Consider the following 17,685-nt stretch of genomic DNA (forward strand, 5'->3'; position numbering starts at 1 on the left):
ACAGAGAGGTTCAAAGGGAAATTACCTAAAAGAGAATTCACCAGTTGAAAAGTGAATGTCTGGAGAGAGTAGATACAGTAATAAATAATTGAGGATCAGCAAAAGCCACTTTGAGGAAGGTTAAAAAGGCATTTGATCAAAGATTTATGGGCAGTTTTTGTGGCAATGGAGAAAGTTCTTTTCAGTTATGTGAGAAACCATTAAAGAAGCTCTGGTCCTTTGAGGAACTTAGCTGGGGCAGTGTTAGCAAAATGAAGCATTTTGTGTGTAAGTTTTGATTTAGTGGGTGTCCCTCTATGACTGGGTTTTAGTTTTACAGTCAGCTACAGTTAGAAATCTGGTACTAAATCTGTTTCAATTCAGTGTTGTACAGTTCGTGGTCATAATTTCCCTGGTAACAGACTCAAAATGGAGTCTGACGTGATTTTCAAATATATATCAGATTGGTTCCATTTGCATTTGACAGTTTCCATTTCACGTCAATGGCCAGTTATTCAAAATTCAGGATAACTCAGTCACTTTTCTCCACAATATAAAAGACAATTTTGTTTGAATCACAACAGTTGGAAGGCTTTGTCTCTGAACGGACAGGGGGCATTCTGAAGGGGGAGGGTGAACAGCCAGAGGTTGTGGTACACAAGGGTACCAACGACATAGGCAGGAAGAGTGAGGAGGTCCTGCAGGGGGAGTTTAGGGAGTTAGGTGGAAAGTTAAAAGACAGGACCTCAAGGGTTGTGATCTTCGGATTACTCCCTGTGCCACGTGCCAGTGAGGCTAGAAATAGGAAGATAATGCAGCTAAACACGTGGCTGAACAGTTGGTGTAGAAGGGAGGGTTTCAGATAGCTGGACCATTGGGATCTCTTCAGGGACAGATGGGATCTGTACAAGAAGGACAGGTTGCATCTAAACTGGAGAGGCACAAATATCCTGGCTGCGAGGTTTGCGAGCATCACTCGGGAGGGTTTCAATTAGTGTGGCAGGGGGGTGGGAACCAGAGTAGTAGGACAGCAAGTGAAATAAATGAGGGAGAACTAGTAAATAAGGCCAGTAAGATTAAGAGGAAGAGCAGGCAGGGAGATGTTGTGGAGCACAGCGGGACTGGGGGTCTGAAGTGCATTTGTTTCAATGCGACAAGTATAACAGGTAAGGCAGATGAACTTAAAGCTTGGATTAGTACTTGGAACTATGATGTTGTTGCTATTACAGAGACTTGGTTGAGGGAAGGACAGGATTGGCAGCTAAATATTCCAGGATTTAGAAGCTTCAGGCGGGATAGAGGAGGATGTAAAAGGGGTGGGGGAGTTGCATTACTTGTTAAGGAGAATATCACAGCTGTACTGCAGGAGGACACCTCGGAGGGGTCATGCAGCGAGGCAATATGGGTGGAGCTCAGGAATAGGAAGGGTGCAGTCACGATGTTGGGCGTTTTCTACAGGCCTCCCAACAGCCAGCGGGAGGTAGAGGAGCAGATATGTAGACAGATTTTGGAAAGATGTAAAGGTAACAGGGTTGTAGTGGTGGGTGATTTTAACTTCCCCTATATTGACTGGGACTCACTTAGCGCTAGGGGCTTGGATGGGGCAGAATTTGTAAGGAGCATCCAGGAGGGCTTCTTGAAACAATATGTAGATAGTCCAACTAGGGATGGGGCCGTACTGGACCTGGTATTGGGGAATGAGCCCGGCCAGGTGGTCGAAGTTTCAGTAGGGGAGCATTTCGGGAACAGTGACCATAATTCCATAAGTATTAAGGTACTTGTGGATAAGGATAAGAGTAGTCCTCGGGTGAAGGTGCTAAATTGGGGGAAGGCTAATTATAATAATATTAGGCAGGAACTGGAGAATTTAGATTGGGGGCGGCTGTTTGAGGGTAAATCAACATCTGACATGTGGGAGTCTTTCAAACGTCAGCTGATTAGAATCCAGGACCAGCATGTTCCTGTGAGGAAGAAGGATAAGTTTGGCAAGTTTCAGGAACCTTGTATAATGTGGGATATTGTGAGCCTAGTCAAAAAGAAAAAGGAAGCATTCGTAAGGGCTGGAAGGCTAGGAACAGACGAATCCCTTGAGGAATATAACGACAGTAGGAAGGAACTTAAGCAAGGAGTCAGGAAGGCTAAAAGGGGTCATGAAAAGTCATTGGCAAACAGGATTAAGGAAAATCCCAAGGCTTTTTATACGTATATAAAGAGCAAGAGGGTAACTAGGGAAAGGGTTGGCCCACTCAAGGACAGAGAATGGAATCTAAGTGTGGAGCCAGAGGAAATGGGCGAGGTACTAAATGAGTACTTTGCATCAGTATTCACCAAAGAGAAGGACTTGGTGGATGATGAGCCTAGGGAAGGGAGTGTAGATAGTCTTGGTCATCTCATTATCAAAAAGGAGGTGTTGGGCGTCTTGCAAAGCATTAAGGTAGATAAGTCCCCAGGGCCTGATGGGAATCTACCCCAGAATACTGAGGGAGGCAAGGGAAGAAATTGCTGGGGTCTTAACAGAAATCTTTGCATCCTCATTGGCTACAGATGAGGTCCCAGAGGACTGGAGAATAGCCAATGTTGTTCCTTTGTTTAAGAAAGGTAGCAAGGATAATCCAGGAAATTATAGGCCGGTGATAGGTCAGTGGTAGGGAAATTATGAGAGAGGATTCTTCGGGAAAGGATTTACTCCCATTTGGAAACAAACAAACTTATTAGCGAGAGGCAGCATGGTTTGTGAAGGGGAGGTCGTGCCTCACTAATTTGATTGAGTTTTTTGAGGAAGTGACGAAAATGATTGATGAAGGAAGGGCAGTGGATGTTATCTATATGGATTTCAGTAAAGCTTTGACAAGGTCCCTCATGGCAGACTGGTACAAAAGGTGAAGTCACAAGGGATCAGAGGTGAGCTGGCAAGATGGATACAGAACTGGCTCTGTCATAGAAGACAGAGGGTAGCAGTGGAAGGGTGATTTTCTGAATGGAGGGATGTGACTAGCGGTGTTCCGCAGGGATCAGTACTGGGACCTTTGCTGTTTGTAGTATATATAAATGATTTGGAGGAAAACATAGCTGGTCTGATGAGTAAGTTTGCGGACGACACAAAGGTTGGTGGAGTTGCGGTTAGTAATGAGGATTGTCAGAGGATACAGCAGGATATAGATCGGTTGGAGACTTGGGCGGAGAAATGGCAGCTGGAGTTTAATCCAAACAAATGTGAGGTAATGCAATTTGGAAGGTCTAATGCAGGTGGGAAGTAAAAAGTAAATGGCAGAACCCTTAGGAGTACTGACAGGCAGAGAGATCTGGACGTACAGGTCCACAGGTCACTGAAAGTGGCAACGCAGGTGGATAAGGTAGTCAAGAAGGCATACGGCATGTTTGCCTTCATCAGTCGGGGCATAGAGTATTAAAATTGGCAAGTCATGCTGCAGCTGTACAGAACTTTAGTTAGGCCACACTTAGAATATTGCGTGTAATTCTGGTCGCCACACTACCAGAAGGACGTGGAGGCTTTGGAGAGGGTACAGAAGAGATTTACCAGGATGTTGCCTGGTCTGGAGGGCATTAGCTATGAGGAGAGGTTGGATAAACTTGGATTGTTTTCACTGGAATGACAGAGATGGAGGGGCGACATGATAGAGGTTTACAAAGTTATGATCGGCATGGACAGAGTGGATAGTCAGAAGCTTTTTCCCAGGGGACATAGGTTTAAGGTGCGAGGGGCAAAGTTTAGAGGGGATGTGCGAGGCAAGTTTTTTACACAGAGGGTGGTGAGTGCCTGGAACTTGCTGCCGGGGGAGCTGGTGGAAGCAGGTACGATAGCGATGTTTAAGAGGCATCTTGACAAATACATGAATAGGATGGGAATAGAGGGATACGGTCCCCAGAAGTGCAGAAGGTTTTAGTTTAGGCAGGCATCAAGACCGGCGCAGGCATGGAGGGCCGAATGGCCTATTCCTGTGCTGTTCTTTGTTCTTGTAAGGAAGGCAAGGGATAGTATGAAGATGCTATACAAAGGCAGAATTTTATGAGAAGAGGCAACATTAAAAATCCAGGAATGGATAGGTTTATATTCCTGAAAGTTGAAGAAAAAATACCAGCCTAGTCTTTCCAATTGGGGACACATTTCTGGTAGGACAGTACTTCTGTCTCACCCAGCCCTGGGCCAATTTTCTGTTCCCAGTGTCGCATACATTCTGGAAGTAGCACCCTGGCTTCTGTTGCTAAACCCCACTGAATTGTAGCCAAAAACTTCTTGTGGCAATAGACCTACTGCAGTGAGAGAAAGAAGGCAGCTTTAATCTGCCTGAAAAATTGAAATAATTATATCAAATTTTGCTGCAGCCCCTGAGGCCTTTGTACGATCCCATTCCGAGAAACCTCTTACCTTTGAGCCCCTGCTGAATACTGGATGTTACCTCCAACAATGCAGCATGCCCTCACCATTACACTTGTGTCTCAACCTGGATTACGCACTAAAATCCATGGCACTATTGAAAAGAGCAAGGGAGTTCTGCCATTGTCATGGTCAAAATTTATCCCCCAAACGACACCATCTTTGGCATGTCCTAAGGATATAGATAAAGTCTTTTGTTTCTTCTTTCTAGAGAAAGTGGGCTTCTTCTTACTAGAACAGGAAATCTAAGAGGAAATCTGGTAAAGATATTCCAAATTAAGAGGTGGGTGAGAAGGTAAATAAATAGAAATATTTCTACTGGCCAGTGAGCTTGCACGTAAAGGACATTAATTTAAACCCAGCAACCCTCAAAACTAACCCTCCAGGGCTGACCTGGACTCTTCTGCAATTAAAGATAAATTTCTGGACACTGTTCCGAGCAATCAGGCAAAAATCATCGGGGTATTGAAAGCATTGTGTGTAGTATTCATTTTCTTTGAATGCTTCCATTTATCAGTTATTAAAATATTGGAGATGGGAAAAACCATTTTTTGATGTGGTGGTGGGAGAAGGAGTAAAGGGAGATTCCCGGGATAGAGGGGAATATTGAACAGGGACAGAGGGCTGAATCTTCTGTGCCATTGGCGGCGGGCGAAACAAACGGCGGCCCTTGCTGTGCGGCTGCAATCTTCCATGTGGTGATTCATCTAAATAGCTGGGGTGGGCCACCGCCAACCCCCCCCCCCCCCCCCCCGATCACATGGAGGGGGCTGGTTGTCCGTCCCTGGCAGTGGCGTCAGCTGCGTGTGCACAGGCAATGGCGCCATTTTCAAAGGGCTGTCAGCCCTAGCGGGAAATGTAAATGTTTAAAGATAAAGAAAATAGAAATAAATAGAAATTTCTTCTGCTCCCCTCCCACAACAATTTAAATTAATTATTTGCCCTCTCCCCGCCAAAAAACTTACCTTGTCCATCTGACCTCCCCCCCCCCGCCCCCCAACCAAACTGCATAAACTTTAAACTCCAACCCTTCCCACCATCCCCTACACCCATGATGTTACTTTGACCTCGTCCCCCCCGACTACCGCCACTGATAAATTTACCTCCTCCCCACTCCCCACCAGCGTGGCGCCTCTTTTCCTCGGACAGGGATCCAAAGGCACGGGAGTGCCGGCCACCAGGCCAAAGATCACAGCCGGATATGAGGAGGTGGCTGAAGTATAATTTATTCATTCATTTTAATATATTTAAATATTCAAATGAGGGTCCCATCGTCGAGTTGTGGGGGGCCGTCAGAAGGTCCCACCGCCACTGGTAATATCGGACCGGGTTTTCCCAGCGTCGGGGTCTGTGGCGGCCCTCCCTGGAGGCATCTTCAGGCCCTCTCCCCCTCCGCCACGGACCCCGACACCTTGGGGAGAACTAAATCCAGCTCCGGGAGTAGAGGGAGAATCCCGAAATAGAGGGGAATATCGAACAGGGACAGAGAGTAAAGGGAGATTTCTGGGACAGAGGGGAATTTAGAACTGGGATAGGGAGTAAAGGGAATTTTCTGGGATAGAGCGGAATTTAGAACCGGGATAGAGAGTAAAGGGAGATTCCTGGGATAGGCAGTTTGAAGCAGGATGTCATGTGATAAAAGTGCTAGGAAAATGTCGAACCAGATTTGGCAATTCTACCAACACTAAGAATGAAAGGATAAAGGACAGGAGAATTTTTTCAGCCTAGAGAATTGTTGAGACATGCAATTCTTCACTAGAATCTATGATAGCTTTTAAAAGAAATATCGATAAAACTTGAAAAATATAATTATAAAAAGGGTACTCTTTCAATGCAGGTGTGATGGGATGAATGGCCTCTTTCTATGTTTTACGTTGAGGTCATTTTCACTTTGCAAGAACCTTTAATCACCAGATCATTACAGGAACATCTGTTCGTACCTCAATTTGCAAAGGTAATCTGAACCTAGACCTCCATTAGTCTGAACTACTACCCTTATTTACTTTTACAAATACAGGTGAGCTCTCCATTTGAACCTATGAGTTCCTGTGATTTAAAATTATTTTCTTGGAAAACAACATCACTGGCATCAGTTTCAGTACAGAGTCAGTGAGCTACAGGCTCTATTTATAGACTATGTTTTATCTCATCAGATATTCTTAAGGCTCAACCTAACCTCCTACCTAAGCTACCTTCTCAGGGTCACTGAGGACAGCAGATGGTTGTTCCAGCATTTTAACCTTTGTGTTGCAAGTTGAGATTGAACTGTCCATTCAGGTGCCCATAGGGGACCTCCAGCATTATGTTAAAAGCATTGGGAAGCATTGTAAAATCCAACAGGTACTAATTTTACATGGAATGAAAACCCTGGGTAAGCCATTGAGCAGGTAAAAGATAACTAAACAGATGGCTGAATGGATCTTCCATTTTGCGGATAGTGAGCCCAGGGGACAGATTGAAGACTATTTGACGACAGCACCCAGATGTCCATTAATCGTATCTTAAAGTCACTGCACAGAATAACCCTCTGACTTTCACAAAGCAATGGGTTTGACTGCTTCCTAAGATTTAACACTTGGCAGATCAGTCCTCAGTGTCATAATGTCAAAGAGTCATTTACGGCATAGAAGGAGCCATTAGGCCCATCCAGTCCATGCCGTGTCAGCTTGAAACCACAATGCCACTGCGCCCTCTGCCACCATCCACCAACCTCCCCAACCTCACAAAATTCAACTACTCTTGTACGTTCCTGCAACGCGGCACAGTGGCGCAGTGGTTAGCACCGCAGCCTCACAGCTCCAGGGACCCGGGTTCGATTCTGGGTACTGCCTGTGCGGAGTTTGCAAGTTCTCCCTGTGTTTGCGTGGGTTTCCTCCGGGTGCTCCGGTTTCCTCCCACATCCAAAGACTTGCAGGTGATAGGTAAATTGGCCGTTGTAAATTGCCCCTAGTGTAGGGAGGTGATAAGGGAATATGGGATTACTGTAGGGTTAGTATAAATGGGTGGTTGTTGGTCGGCACAGACTCGGTGGACCGAAGGGCCTGTTTCAGTGCTGTATCTCTAAATAAAAAAAAACGCGTGGAGGCTTCAGAACTCGGCAAATGCAAACACCGTCTGCATACGATGCTGTCTCTCATTCTTCTTTGAAGCTCGGCTTTCCATTCAAGCTGCATCTTCCAGCTAAATACTGCAGTCAGAACACATTAAACTGATGTTCAGGTACGTTGACTTCTTCATATAGAGAACATATGTCTACATTGACATTACATTCCACATGACGCGTTACAGAGCACCCCATAGTGTGTGGAGAACCATTGCAATCTGCAAGCGAAGACCATACCACAACAAGGTGGGTAACCCATTGTTCTCCTATCATTGATTTTTTAATATTTCGAGATGAAACTTGGTGAAGACCCTATGCTAAGCGGACAGGAGACAGCACCGGCTGCAGGTTTGCTGCTGCACTTTCCACGCTGGCGAGTCCACGCTAAGATGCCTCTGGCAAAAGATTTGTTGCATCCGTCTCCCGAGGAGGAGAAGAGGAAACACAAGAAGAAGCGTTTGGTGCAAAGCCCCAATTCATACTTCATGGATGTCAAGTGCCCTGGTTGCTACAAAATCACTACTGTGTTTAGCCATGCTCAGACTGTAGTACTGTGTGTTGGTTGCTCCACTGTACTCTGCCAGCCCACTGGAGGAAAGGCCAGGTTAACAGAAGGCTGTTCCTTCAGAAGAAAGCAGCACTAAAATGAAGGTTGGTATTTGAGGACGGGTGAGACTACCTGCATAGCTGGGCATCAGGACCCTCGGTGAGGGACACTGATTCGCTTCCTTGGGATCTGGATGGCAGTCTGGGAGAGATGTAGCTGGAGGATGAGGGGGTGCATCACTGTCCTGTAGCCTGACCCACCTGGTTTATATAAACTTTTTTTGCACCCTCTTGCTGGTCTTGAGTTATTTGTTAGAATTGTCAAATAACATGACATAACATTGAAAAAAAACACAAAAAAAACAGACTGCACCTGCCACAATTCTTCAACAATAACACCATCTAGTGGTGAGGAACTTCCATTTCTCTCATTGCTGCAAACAATTTCCTGGATTCAGCAAAGGAAAAAAGACAAAGTTTTGAAAAAAAGCACAAAGTGGCGTCAGAAAATAGGTTCAAGAGTGAAGACATAAGTTGATTGTAACAGCGAGCTCATTGCTGTCACTTTGTTGTGGGTGGACTGTTCACGAAGGTGAGCACACTGGCTCGAGAAAGCAAATTGGAAAGAGAATGAAGTTAGAAAGAAACTCAAACTACTATAGCCAAGGCTGCTGTGCTATCACTCCAAACATTATTACACATAATATTTTAGGTATCTTTGATGAAAATTTCAACAGAAAAATATATTTATTTCTTGACTCAAGAGTTAAAGGGGATATAGGCAAGCCGCCTGCCCCACTCTAGACTCAATCGGGGTAACTTTCCAACCTCACATTGTCATTGGAAATCTGGTTGACTTGTTGTGAAGGTCAGAAAATGAGGCATGCAAAGGACATGGCCAAATTCCCAACACTGACTGGCAGCTAGCGAGACACCCAGCCCACAGTGTAAAATCAGGAAACTACCCCTAGTACTGGTCTAACCAAATGCCAAGCGTAACACAAACCATTCACTGGAGGATTATCGGGAGCTTCTCAAAATTTATCTACTTACAACATCTGTGTATGGAAACACCTGTGGGTCAAAACCCATCCTCCTCCAGGTAGACTATCATGGTTACAGAATGGAGACTGTCTGGAGGAGGGCATAATTTACATTGTTATTTATTCAATGTGTGCCATTCTGAACTACTTTCTATCAATGCGATGAATATTCAGGGGAAATCTACTGTTAGGGCAGTACAGTAATCCCCATGATATATGGAGAGATCTCAGTCCGGCAGACATCATATCATTTAGATGTTACTTAATAGGCAAGGCAATGCAGTCAGAGTATCAACTACCCATCTGTACAGATACAGCGATCAAAACGCTTCTGTGTTATAGTTTAAAAAAAAACAGCAGTAATTATATTCTGAATGGAAGTTGAGTTGGTGCTGTGGACGAGCAGAGGAATTTTGGACTATAGGTTCATAGGACATTAAAGGCAGCTACTCAGATTAATAAGGCTGTAAAAATGCTATTAGAATTCTAGGTTTTATCTCAAAAAGTACACAAGTTAAAGGCAAGAGGCAATGCTGAGCTTATATCATGCAGTTAGAGTATTACTTTCAGTAATGGGCTCCACCCTAGAGGAAGGATATTGAGGCTTTAGAGAGGGTACAAGACAGATTCATGAGGATGTTGCTTGGTGCGAGGGAACACAAATACAAGGATAGACTTGAAAAATTAGGATTTCTTTTGTTTGAATGTCGCAGGTTATGGTGGAAATGTGATATAATTGTTTAATATTATGTAAGGATGGGACAAGGTAGATAGAAGCAAACTGTTTCTAGGAGTTGAGGGGTCAAGAACAAGATTAAATGCAAGAGATTTAGAACAAGGGCGGAAAAAACATCTTCACAGAGAGTTGTGAGACTGTGAAATTCATTTCAAGGTTGGGTGGTTGAGACAGAAACAAGGTCAACAATAGTTGGATGGGTGGGTTGAAGGGATATGGTTGGGTCAGTGCAATTAGAACTGTTTGCTTGGATGGAAGCTAAACACCAACACAGACTGGCCGGATGCTCTGTTGCCATGTTGCAATGTCTATGTAGCTCCAAATGCACCACCTGCCACCCCCTGCAACACATGAATCCAATCCTCAAATATTAAATGCATTCCATACTTCGTATCTGACTGTGGGTACTTCACTGTTAGATATCAAGTCAGAAATATGAATAAACCGTCACAGTGTGGGAGCTGGTCCAGCTTTCCGGACCCTGATTCAGTCACGTGTCTAATGAACCAGTGCAGATCCAATCAGTCCAAACTTGCTTTGTTTCTCTGATTTAATGATGCCTGGAGCCTTTGACAAGACAGGGTGCAGAGGGTGAAGGGCTACAGAAATATATAACACAATCAGTTCTTACCCGAGGGCCTTCTTGAAGTGTTAAATATTTCCAACTGTGTAAGATCTTCCATACTACCCTGGTCTGCAGAAAGTGCTGATTCTAAAGATCTGAAGGAAAGCAAATAACCTTGAGAAACTTACACCAAACGCATTTCATCAAAGTACCACAAAAAAGCTGATTAGACTAAACAAAAAGGTTTGCGATGACTTTGGATAACGATTACTTTTTGTGTGAACTGCAGAAATCACCATACTGGAAGTTCCACAATACCTAAAGCCGAGAGACTTCCGTTGTCGATGCAATGAATGCCTACACTGTTTGTGGGTTTCGTAGCAGTAACATTGGGGAGTGCAGAAATGCCTCAAAACTATTGTCAGAAGTACGTACTTGCTGGAGCCACAGCACTAAATTCTTGTGTTAGCCTTTTTATCTTATTGCCAGCACAATGGGTCCATATTGCAATGGGGATATTATTAAGCTGCATATAAAACATAGCAGAGGCTGCAGACCGGGTGATTGCACCCACAGATCACTGAGATATAATCCTTGCCCCCCACCCACCACCTCTGTAATCTCTATCAACCCTCCGGCATCCAGAACTGCTTGCTAGGAGATTTCAAGAAAGATGTTAAGATAAACTTATCAACTATAAATGTGTCATAAGAAAGGTACCTTGGGAACCATTCTCAGCCTTTTCTGCCTCCCAGCAAGCAGCATGAAGCTGTCAGTCAAGAACCGGACAACACAAATAGAATAATTAGCAAAAGAACTAGAGGGGAGATGAGAATTTTTAAATGCAGCAAGTTACGATGATCTGGATTTCACAGCTTGAAATGATGGTGGAAGCAGATTCAACAGGAGCTTTCAAAGGGGAACTGAATATATACTCGTAAAAGAAAACCATTTGCTGGGCTATGGGGAAGCAGCAAGGCAGTGGGACTAATTAAACAGCTCTTCTAAAGAGTTAGAATGGGCACGATGGGCCAGACAGAGTCTCCCTGTGCTGTAATGCTCTATAATTCAGATGAAAGGCATGAGGGCTTTTTCCACTTACTCATATAATGCCCGGCATTGAGAATTTCCAAACTGACCTTTTACTTTCCTGTCAAAATTCCAGCATCTGCTGACGGAACAAGGCCTATTCTCACTGAACCGTCAACACTTGCAACCAAAGGGGAAAGTAGTGGGGCTTCAGATCTTTCAAAGTACAAACCGCTTCTCCTCAAATACTACTCACTGCTTCAGCTGTTGAACGTCACTGCAGTCTCCCGGCAGCACAATTATTCCTCGCCCATATGATGTTCCGCCATGAAGGTGGAATTCCATCTCTGGCATAGTGTCAAGGCTGCTGCTTGGTTTCTCCATGTTAGGTATTGCTAACTTTGCATGAATGTTGTGGATTCTCAGGTAAGTTCCCACCTGTAAACATATTTTTATTAAAAAAAACTCTATTATTACTCTTGCTACTTTGGGAGCATACCTTCCTGTGTTCACTATGTTTAGTGAAAAAAGTGTATGTATGAGCATAAAGGGCCCATGACTCCTTTACAGTAATGTCTATGTTACTGCTAAAATTAGTAAATCGAGTAAAATACATCTTTAGTGTATTACTGCGAATCACTAACAGTCACTAAGATACGTGGGCTGGATTTTACAGACCCCCTGACATTGGGGGTCATGGTTGGGGAGGGGGGGAAATGCCTCCAGCAGAGGCCTGCCACAGGCCTCGACGCCGGGAAGGTCTGGCCCGATATTGCCGGCGGAGGCAAGGTCTCGTAGTGGACCCCCGCTGCTCGGTGGCGGGAGCCAAATCTGCATATTTCAAAAAATGTAAACGAATGAATAAGTGACCTACTCCTTCCCGCCATCTGTTCCGGGGTGATATCGGTGACGGTGGCCGGCACTCCTGCGCCTTTGTATCTCCATCTGGAGATCTAAGGTGGGACACTGGTTAGGAGGGGGGAGCAGGTAAGTATTTAAGTGCAGGGTGGTGGGGGAGCGGGGTCAGATTAATTTCATTGCTCTAGGGGGTGGTGGGAAGGGGTAACGTTTAAAGTTGATGAACTTTGGGGGGGGGGGGGGTGAAGGTCGGCAGCACAAGGTAAGCGTTTTGGTGGGGGAGAGGGCAGGTAATTACGTCTATGCTTATTGGGGGAGGTGGGAGTGGGTGAGGATCACCTTATGTATTTATTTAAAGTGAGTATTCCTTTAAAACTTTCAATTGCAATGTAGGGCTCAAAGCCCTTTAAAAATGGCATTGACGCCTGCACAGTGGCCCCTGACACCATTGCTGGGGACGGACCGCCCATCCCCTCCACGTCATCGGAGTCGGCGGTCCGCTTGGGCCATTTAAAGTAGCTGCCGCGTTTAATATTGCGGCGGTTCCGCGATGTGCGGTCCGTCATAGTTTACATGTAAAATGCAGCCCATATGTCTTAGGATAGAAGTAATACTTTCTTATTTCTTGAGAAAGATTTTCATCCTTTTACAATCCAAGAACAGAGCTTCAAGAAAGTTTCACTTCCAACTCTATTGCACTAAAATAGCCACATAAAATGCCTTTTTGCGCTAATTAATATACTTGATGAAATTAGAAATTCCATACTTTGACCATGGAGGTTAGAAACCCTGGGTTCTGGATATTTTCTGTAAACTCGGGTGCCAGCACATGCTTGGTGCAGTGTTCTAGTTAGTGCAACAACTGCTCATCAAAAAAGGCAGGTTTGTTAAATCGTATCTCATGACCCCACTGTCAAGTCTGGTTTAACTCAGAACAACTTTTACATCTATACGTGACAGCTATGTTGTGCAAGGGGGTGCCTACTCTTCCCATTGGACACACTGCTGGCAATCAACATTTCTGGAACCAACTGGTACAAAAGACTAATTTAAAAGTCCACAAGTAAAATATGTGCAGCACTGAAAAATTCCCACTCTAATTCTATGCTATCATCAGGTCTTTTCATTCAGTTAAGAACATAGAAACATGAAAAGACCATTCAATCCATCAAGCTTAGTCCTTCTACCAATCCTGTGTAATATGGGTTCTATTCCATTCATTTAAAATACTGGGTAAATATCCCTGACCCTCAAAGAATACTCACCCATTTCCACATTATTTAAACACTGATCTACTAACCACGGGCTAACAACTCCACTTCCCCATGCAGTATTATCATCTCAGTCTATAACTATCCCTGCTAACAGCTAGTCTCATTCTCAAATGCATATTTATCCAGCTCCATTTTAATAAATTATGCACCTCAGCATCAATTGTTTTTGCTGGGAACCTGGTCTACTGATCCAGTAGCCAGTGCACAAAAACATTTTTCTTCTGGTCACTTGAGGTCTTATTAATTCCAACCTGTTCGCTTACAGTCCACATCAAACAACCTGTTTACATCTGTACTTTCCTGCCTTCTAGGATCGCGTCCCCCTAAGTCCTGGAATCATCCTCAATCTGTCATTGACCTCTGCAGGCAGAAATTAAATCAAATTTTCAATTAAAAAGATTCATTTTTTCCCCTATGATTTCATTTTGGCCATCTCTCAGTCACCTTGGGCTACACTGCAGTATTCTCCAGTCAAGTGGCTAGTTTACATAAACCACCACTCCCTTAACGCCGTCACAAAAACGTGCTATGTCTAATGATGATTTTTAATCCACTGGCTGGAAACCTGAATTGAATTTAAAAAAACAGATAAAAGGTGACTTGATGCTGACAGCTAAAGTTGGTCACCCAAATTTGCATCACTGTACTTTCCACATTCCAATGCGTTGAGATGGAGACGGCATGTCAGTACAGACTCCCATCAAGGACAATGACCTGGGGAATCTGAGTGAAGCACACATCCTGTTGCCATTAGCAAGGCATCAAGACCATTACCTGAATATTCAACTGGTAGAGATGAACCGCTCAAACATAATCATTTGAACAATGGGACCCTAGTGGTGACAAGGATATTCTTAGACATGGACTGATTAAGTTGCAAGACAAAATACACACTAGTAACCACCATGCTTGAATCACTGGGTGATGGTCATGTGACAGACCCACCCTCCGTGTACTTAAGCTGGTGTTTCCTCTGCAGTACAGAGACAAGCAGCTAGACGCTGAAGAAAGAATTTGGTTTGCTGACCATGCCTACCCAGGGACTTCCTTGCTGCAGACACAGACTCCCTGAAGGAAATCAGCCTCGTTACTGTCTCCTTGAGGGCAACCAAATCAGCCGTCCACATCTTCAAATCTGAAGCCTCAGGAATACCAAATTAAGCCTGATGCCAGGCGAGTCACCATTCTCTGCAGACTGTATACCCCTTTTTATTTCTCTGGACTCTAATTTGACCCATCTATCCTTCCCCACTCTGTGACCTATTTGTGTGTGTGTAAGTTGGAGCATAATTTATTATTTTACTTAGATCGGTTTAAGTGCAATAAAGCTACTCTTTTTCTTTGTTAAACTCAAGAAAACCTGACTGGTTCTCTTTACGATCACAGTGTGTAAACAATTAAACACTCACCGAGTTGGCAGGTATCCACAAAAAAAAAAACCTGTTGTGGTCAAACAAGGAGAAAGAAAAAAGGGGAGCCCTGCGACCCTTCCTCACCTGATTGTAACAATGCATATTCGAAAAGGAAGACAGATTTGCATTTAGAAAGCACCTTTCATGACATCAGAACATCCCAAAGTACTTTGTAGCTAATGAAGATGTTCTAGACTGTACTGTAATATAGGGAAGAATGGGGCAGGGTAAGTAAAAGCAAATTGTTTCCAGTAGTTGAGGGGCCTAGAACGAGGGACTGTGGACCTAAGATTAAATGCAGGAGATTTGGAACAAAGAGCAGGAAAAACTCCTTTGCACAGAGATTTGCGAGGCTGTGGAATTCCAGGGTTCGTGGTTGAGGTAGAAACAAGTTCAAGGTTAGTTTGGATAGGCGCATGAAGAAGAAAAAGGGGTGAACAGGGTGGCTAAATAGATTAGAACTATTTGGCTGTGTGGAAGGTAAATACAAAGACTAGTTGAATGGTTGTAACTTCTATGTATTTCTATGTAGCTTCAAATACTCTTTTAATATTCCCCCTGCCCCAATTCAATCCTCAAATATTAAATGCATTCCACACTTGGGGCTGAATTTTAATTTAAAAAAAGTGAGTTTGGGTCAGGAGGGGGTTAAAGTCTGAAAAATCTGTTTCCCAACCTACCTCCATTTCCGGATTTAACTGAGGCCGAAAGGTGGGCAGGTACTAAGCTGCACCAAGAAAGTGGGTTCGAACTTTAAATATGGTAACGAGGCTGCAGGCCTGTTTGTCATGCAGGCTTTCAACTTTAACTGCCAACGGCCGGGTTTCCTGAGTGTCTGGAAACCTGGCAGCTTGATTGAAGTGAGGGCAGCGTAGATTCCGGAGGCAAGTGCCTTCACACCTACCTTCTGGACCCAGTTGCCTACCTGAGGAGCTTCCACAATTGGGCACCGCCCTCAACGACCTCTCCCCTCCAACTCCCCCCACCCTGTCGCTGAGGCCTCTGACCCCACCATGCCCTTGATGCAAGGGAAGGAGGGAATACTGGAAAAATAAATAAACCCTGCTACCTCAGCAAGTTACCCTCGAAACACCAACAACAATGCAACACAACTTTAATTTCAGGCTATAACTAATTGATGTGATCACAGTGAAATAAACCATAACAATAATAATATGGTATCTGTCACTCACTTTTATTACAAAACGAACATTTAATTAGTGCCATCCTCAGAGAATATCTGCAGTGAGTCATATACAGTTATCTTTCTAACTTAATCATTAATTCAGCCAGACTCTTGAAATCAACTGCCTAAGGATGCTTACTCTAATAAAACACATATATACACAGGGGGGTACTTTCACTGTCAGTTCCAGGTCCATTTAAAGGGATTACAATTTAATTCTGTGGCTATCATGTTGTGAATTAAATCCCCAGTACTTCCATTATAAAACAAAATGGAACCCTGCTCCATTTAAAATACAGGTAAAGGTAGGCCATTCAGGAAACAACTCATGACGATTACTTTGAAGAGCTTCTAAACTTTGTAACTGAACAGCATATGGCTATGTAGTGCTCTCCTCCTTGGGGTGTGAACTGGGTGTTGTGGAATCATGAATCTATTTATAAAGAATGTTTACAATTTCACCACACACAAATACACATATAGCAGCCCATGGCATGAGGCCAGCACTCACTGACTTGAACTTGGTCAGGAGCTGGCTCTCTTTATTATTGGGCCTGAGACCCTATCACGTGCTCTGCATCTCACAGTGCTGCTGGCCACTTCACAAAAGGCTGGACAAAATTGCAAAAAAAACATATCTGCGAGGCTTGTTATTTTAATTGGAACTGCTCCTGATAATGTGGCTGGAATCCGCAAGTAGCTCTCCAGGTACTCCGTGTCTGTGGACAACAGGCACTGAGCAGCTAATGGATCCAAATGAAATTATTTATGCCTTGGGCAACACTGGCCTTGCACTAGAGCACCTCAGCTTCTGGTCATGTAAAGAGTGGGAAAAGAAGATTGCTTTCCTTGACCCTGGGGCAGCCACCTGCTTTCCTCCCCCAATCCCCAGGTTCTTTAAAGTTAATGGCACCTGTTGATTACATGATAATGCTGTTTGAAATCCCTCCTGTGAACTCTATACACTTCCAGCAATGTAAAGTATCATTTTAATATTAAAACGAGTTGGCTGTTAGATTATGGAGGGACATCAGCTTATTGAGGCACAGGCGTGGGCAGCACCGGGGGAAACAGCTGTCCCAGGATTACATAACTACAAGCAGATGGCTGGCCCACGGTGCACACAGTGTATCTCCTGCAGTGCTGACATCTCTCCCCTGACGGGATGCTTTGTGTTGCAAATAATGCTGGTGAGGTGACATCCAACTCCAACATATTATAAATAATAGCAGTTTGTTTTGGATCTCTTCTCAGAAGTGTGTAGGACAGTCCTTAGTTTTAAATGACTGTGAGAATTTTTATATCCTTACTCTCTTTGTGGTAGAACTTGTAAGGTGCTCAAAGCCACTTATTATCTGCACACTGCACTCATTCTACTTGTGTAATGTAGATCAGGAAAGCAAATTAATGATAAAGTCTGGAATATTGTCCAAGACAGTATCAGTTAGATGGGACAGAGAACTCATGGTGCTGGTGAGGAGAGGGCTTGCCATAAGCATTGAGACAGTATGAACATGTAGGTGACGTGGTTAAGATGCAAAGTATATTTAAGAGGTAA

General features: G+C 44.1%; 2 protein-coding genes across 4 annotated transcripts in view; one reads left to right on the forward strand and one right to left on the reverse strand.

The window, feature by feature from the left end:
- pot1 (protection of telomeres 1 homolog) overlaps positions 1 to 17,685 on the reverse strand; it is a 399,782-nt gene that overhangs the window by 19,401 nt on the left and 362,696 nt on the right. For all 3 annotated transcript variants that reach the window (XM_068050910.1, XM_068050911.1, XM_068050912.1), the window contains exons 11-12: positions 11,654 to 11,835; positions 10,435 to 10,523 (exon numbers count right to left, since the gene is read on the reverse strand). In XM_068050910.1, the coding sequence (XP_067907011.1) occupies positions 10,435 to 10,523; positions 11,654 to 11,835 (271 nt within the window). The remainder of the gene's footprint in view (positions 1 to 10,434; positions 10,524 to 11,653; positions 11,836 to 17,685) is intronic.
- On the forward strand, positions 7,838 to 8,315 carry LOC137379698 (small ribosomal subunit protein eS27). The gene has a single exon (XM_068050913.1). It carries the CDS (start codon positions 7,868 to 7,870, stop codon positions 8,120 to 8,122), a length of 255 nt encoding a protein of 84 aa, XP_067907014.1. The 5' UTR covers positions 7,838 to 7,867; the 3' UTR covers positions 8,123 to 8,315.

Source organism: Heterodontus francisci, chromosome 18 (genome assembly GCF_036365525.1).
Source record: "Heterodontus francisci isolate sHetFra1 chromosome 18, sHetFra1.hap1, whole genome shotgun sequence".
Taxonomy (NCBI): domain Eukaryota; kingdom Metazoa; phylum Chordata; class Chondrichthyes; order Heterodontiformes; family Heterodontidae; genus Heterodontus; species Heterodontus francisci.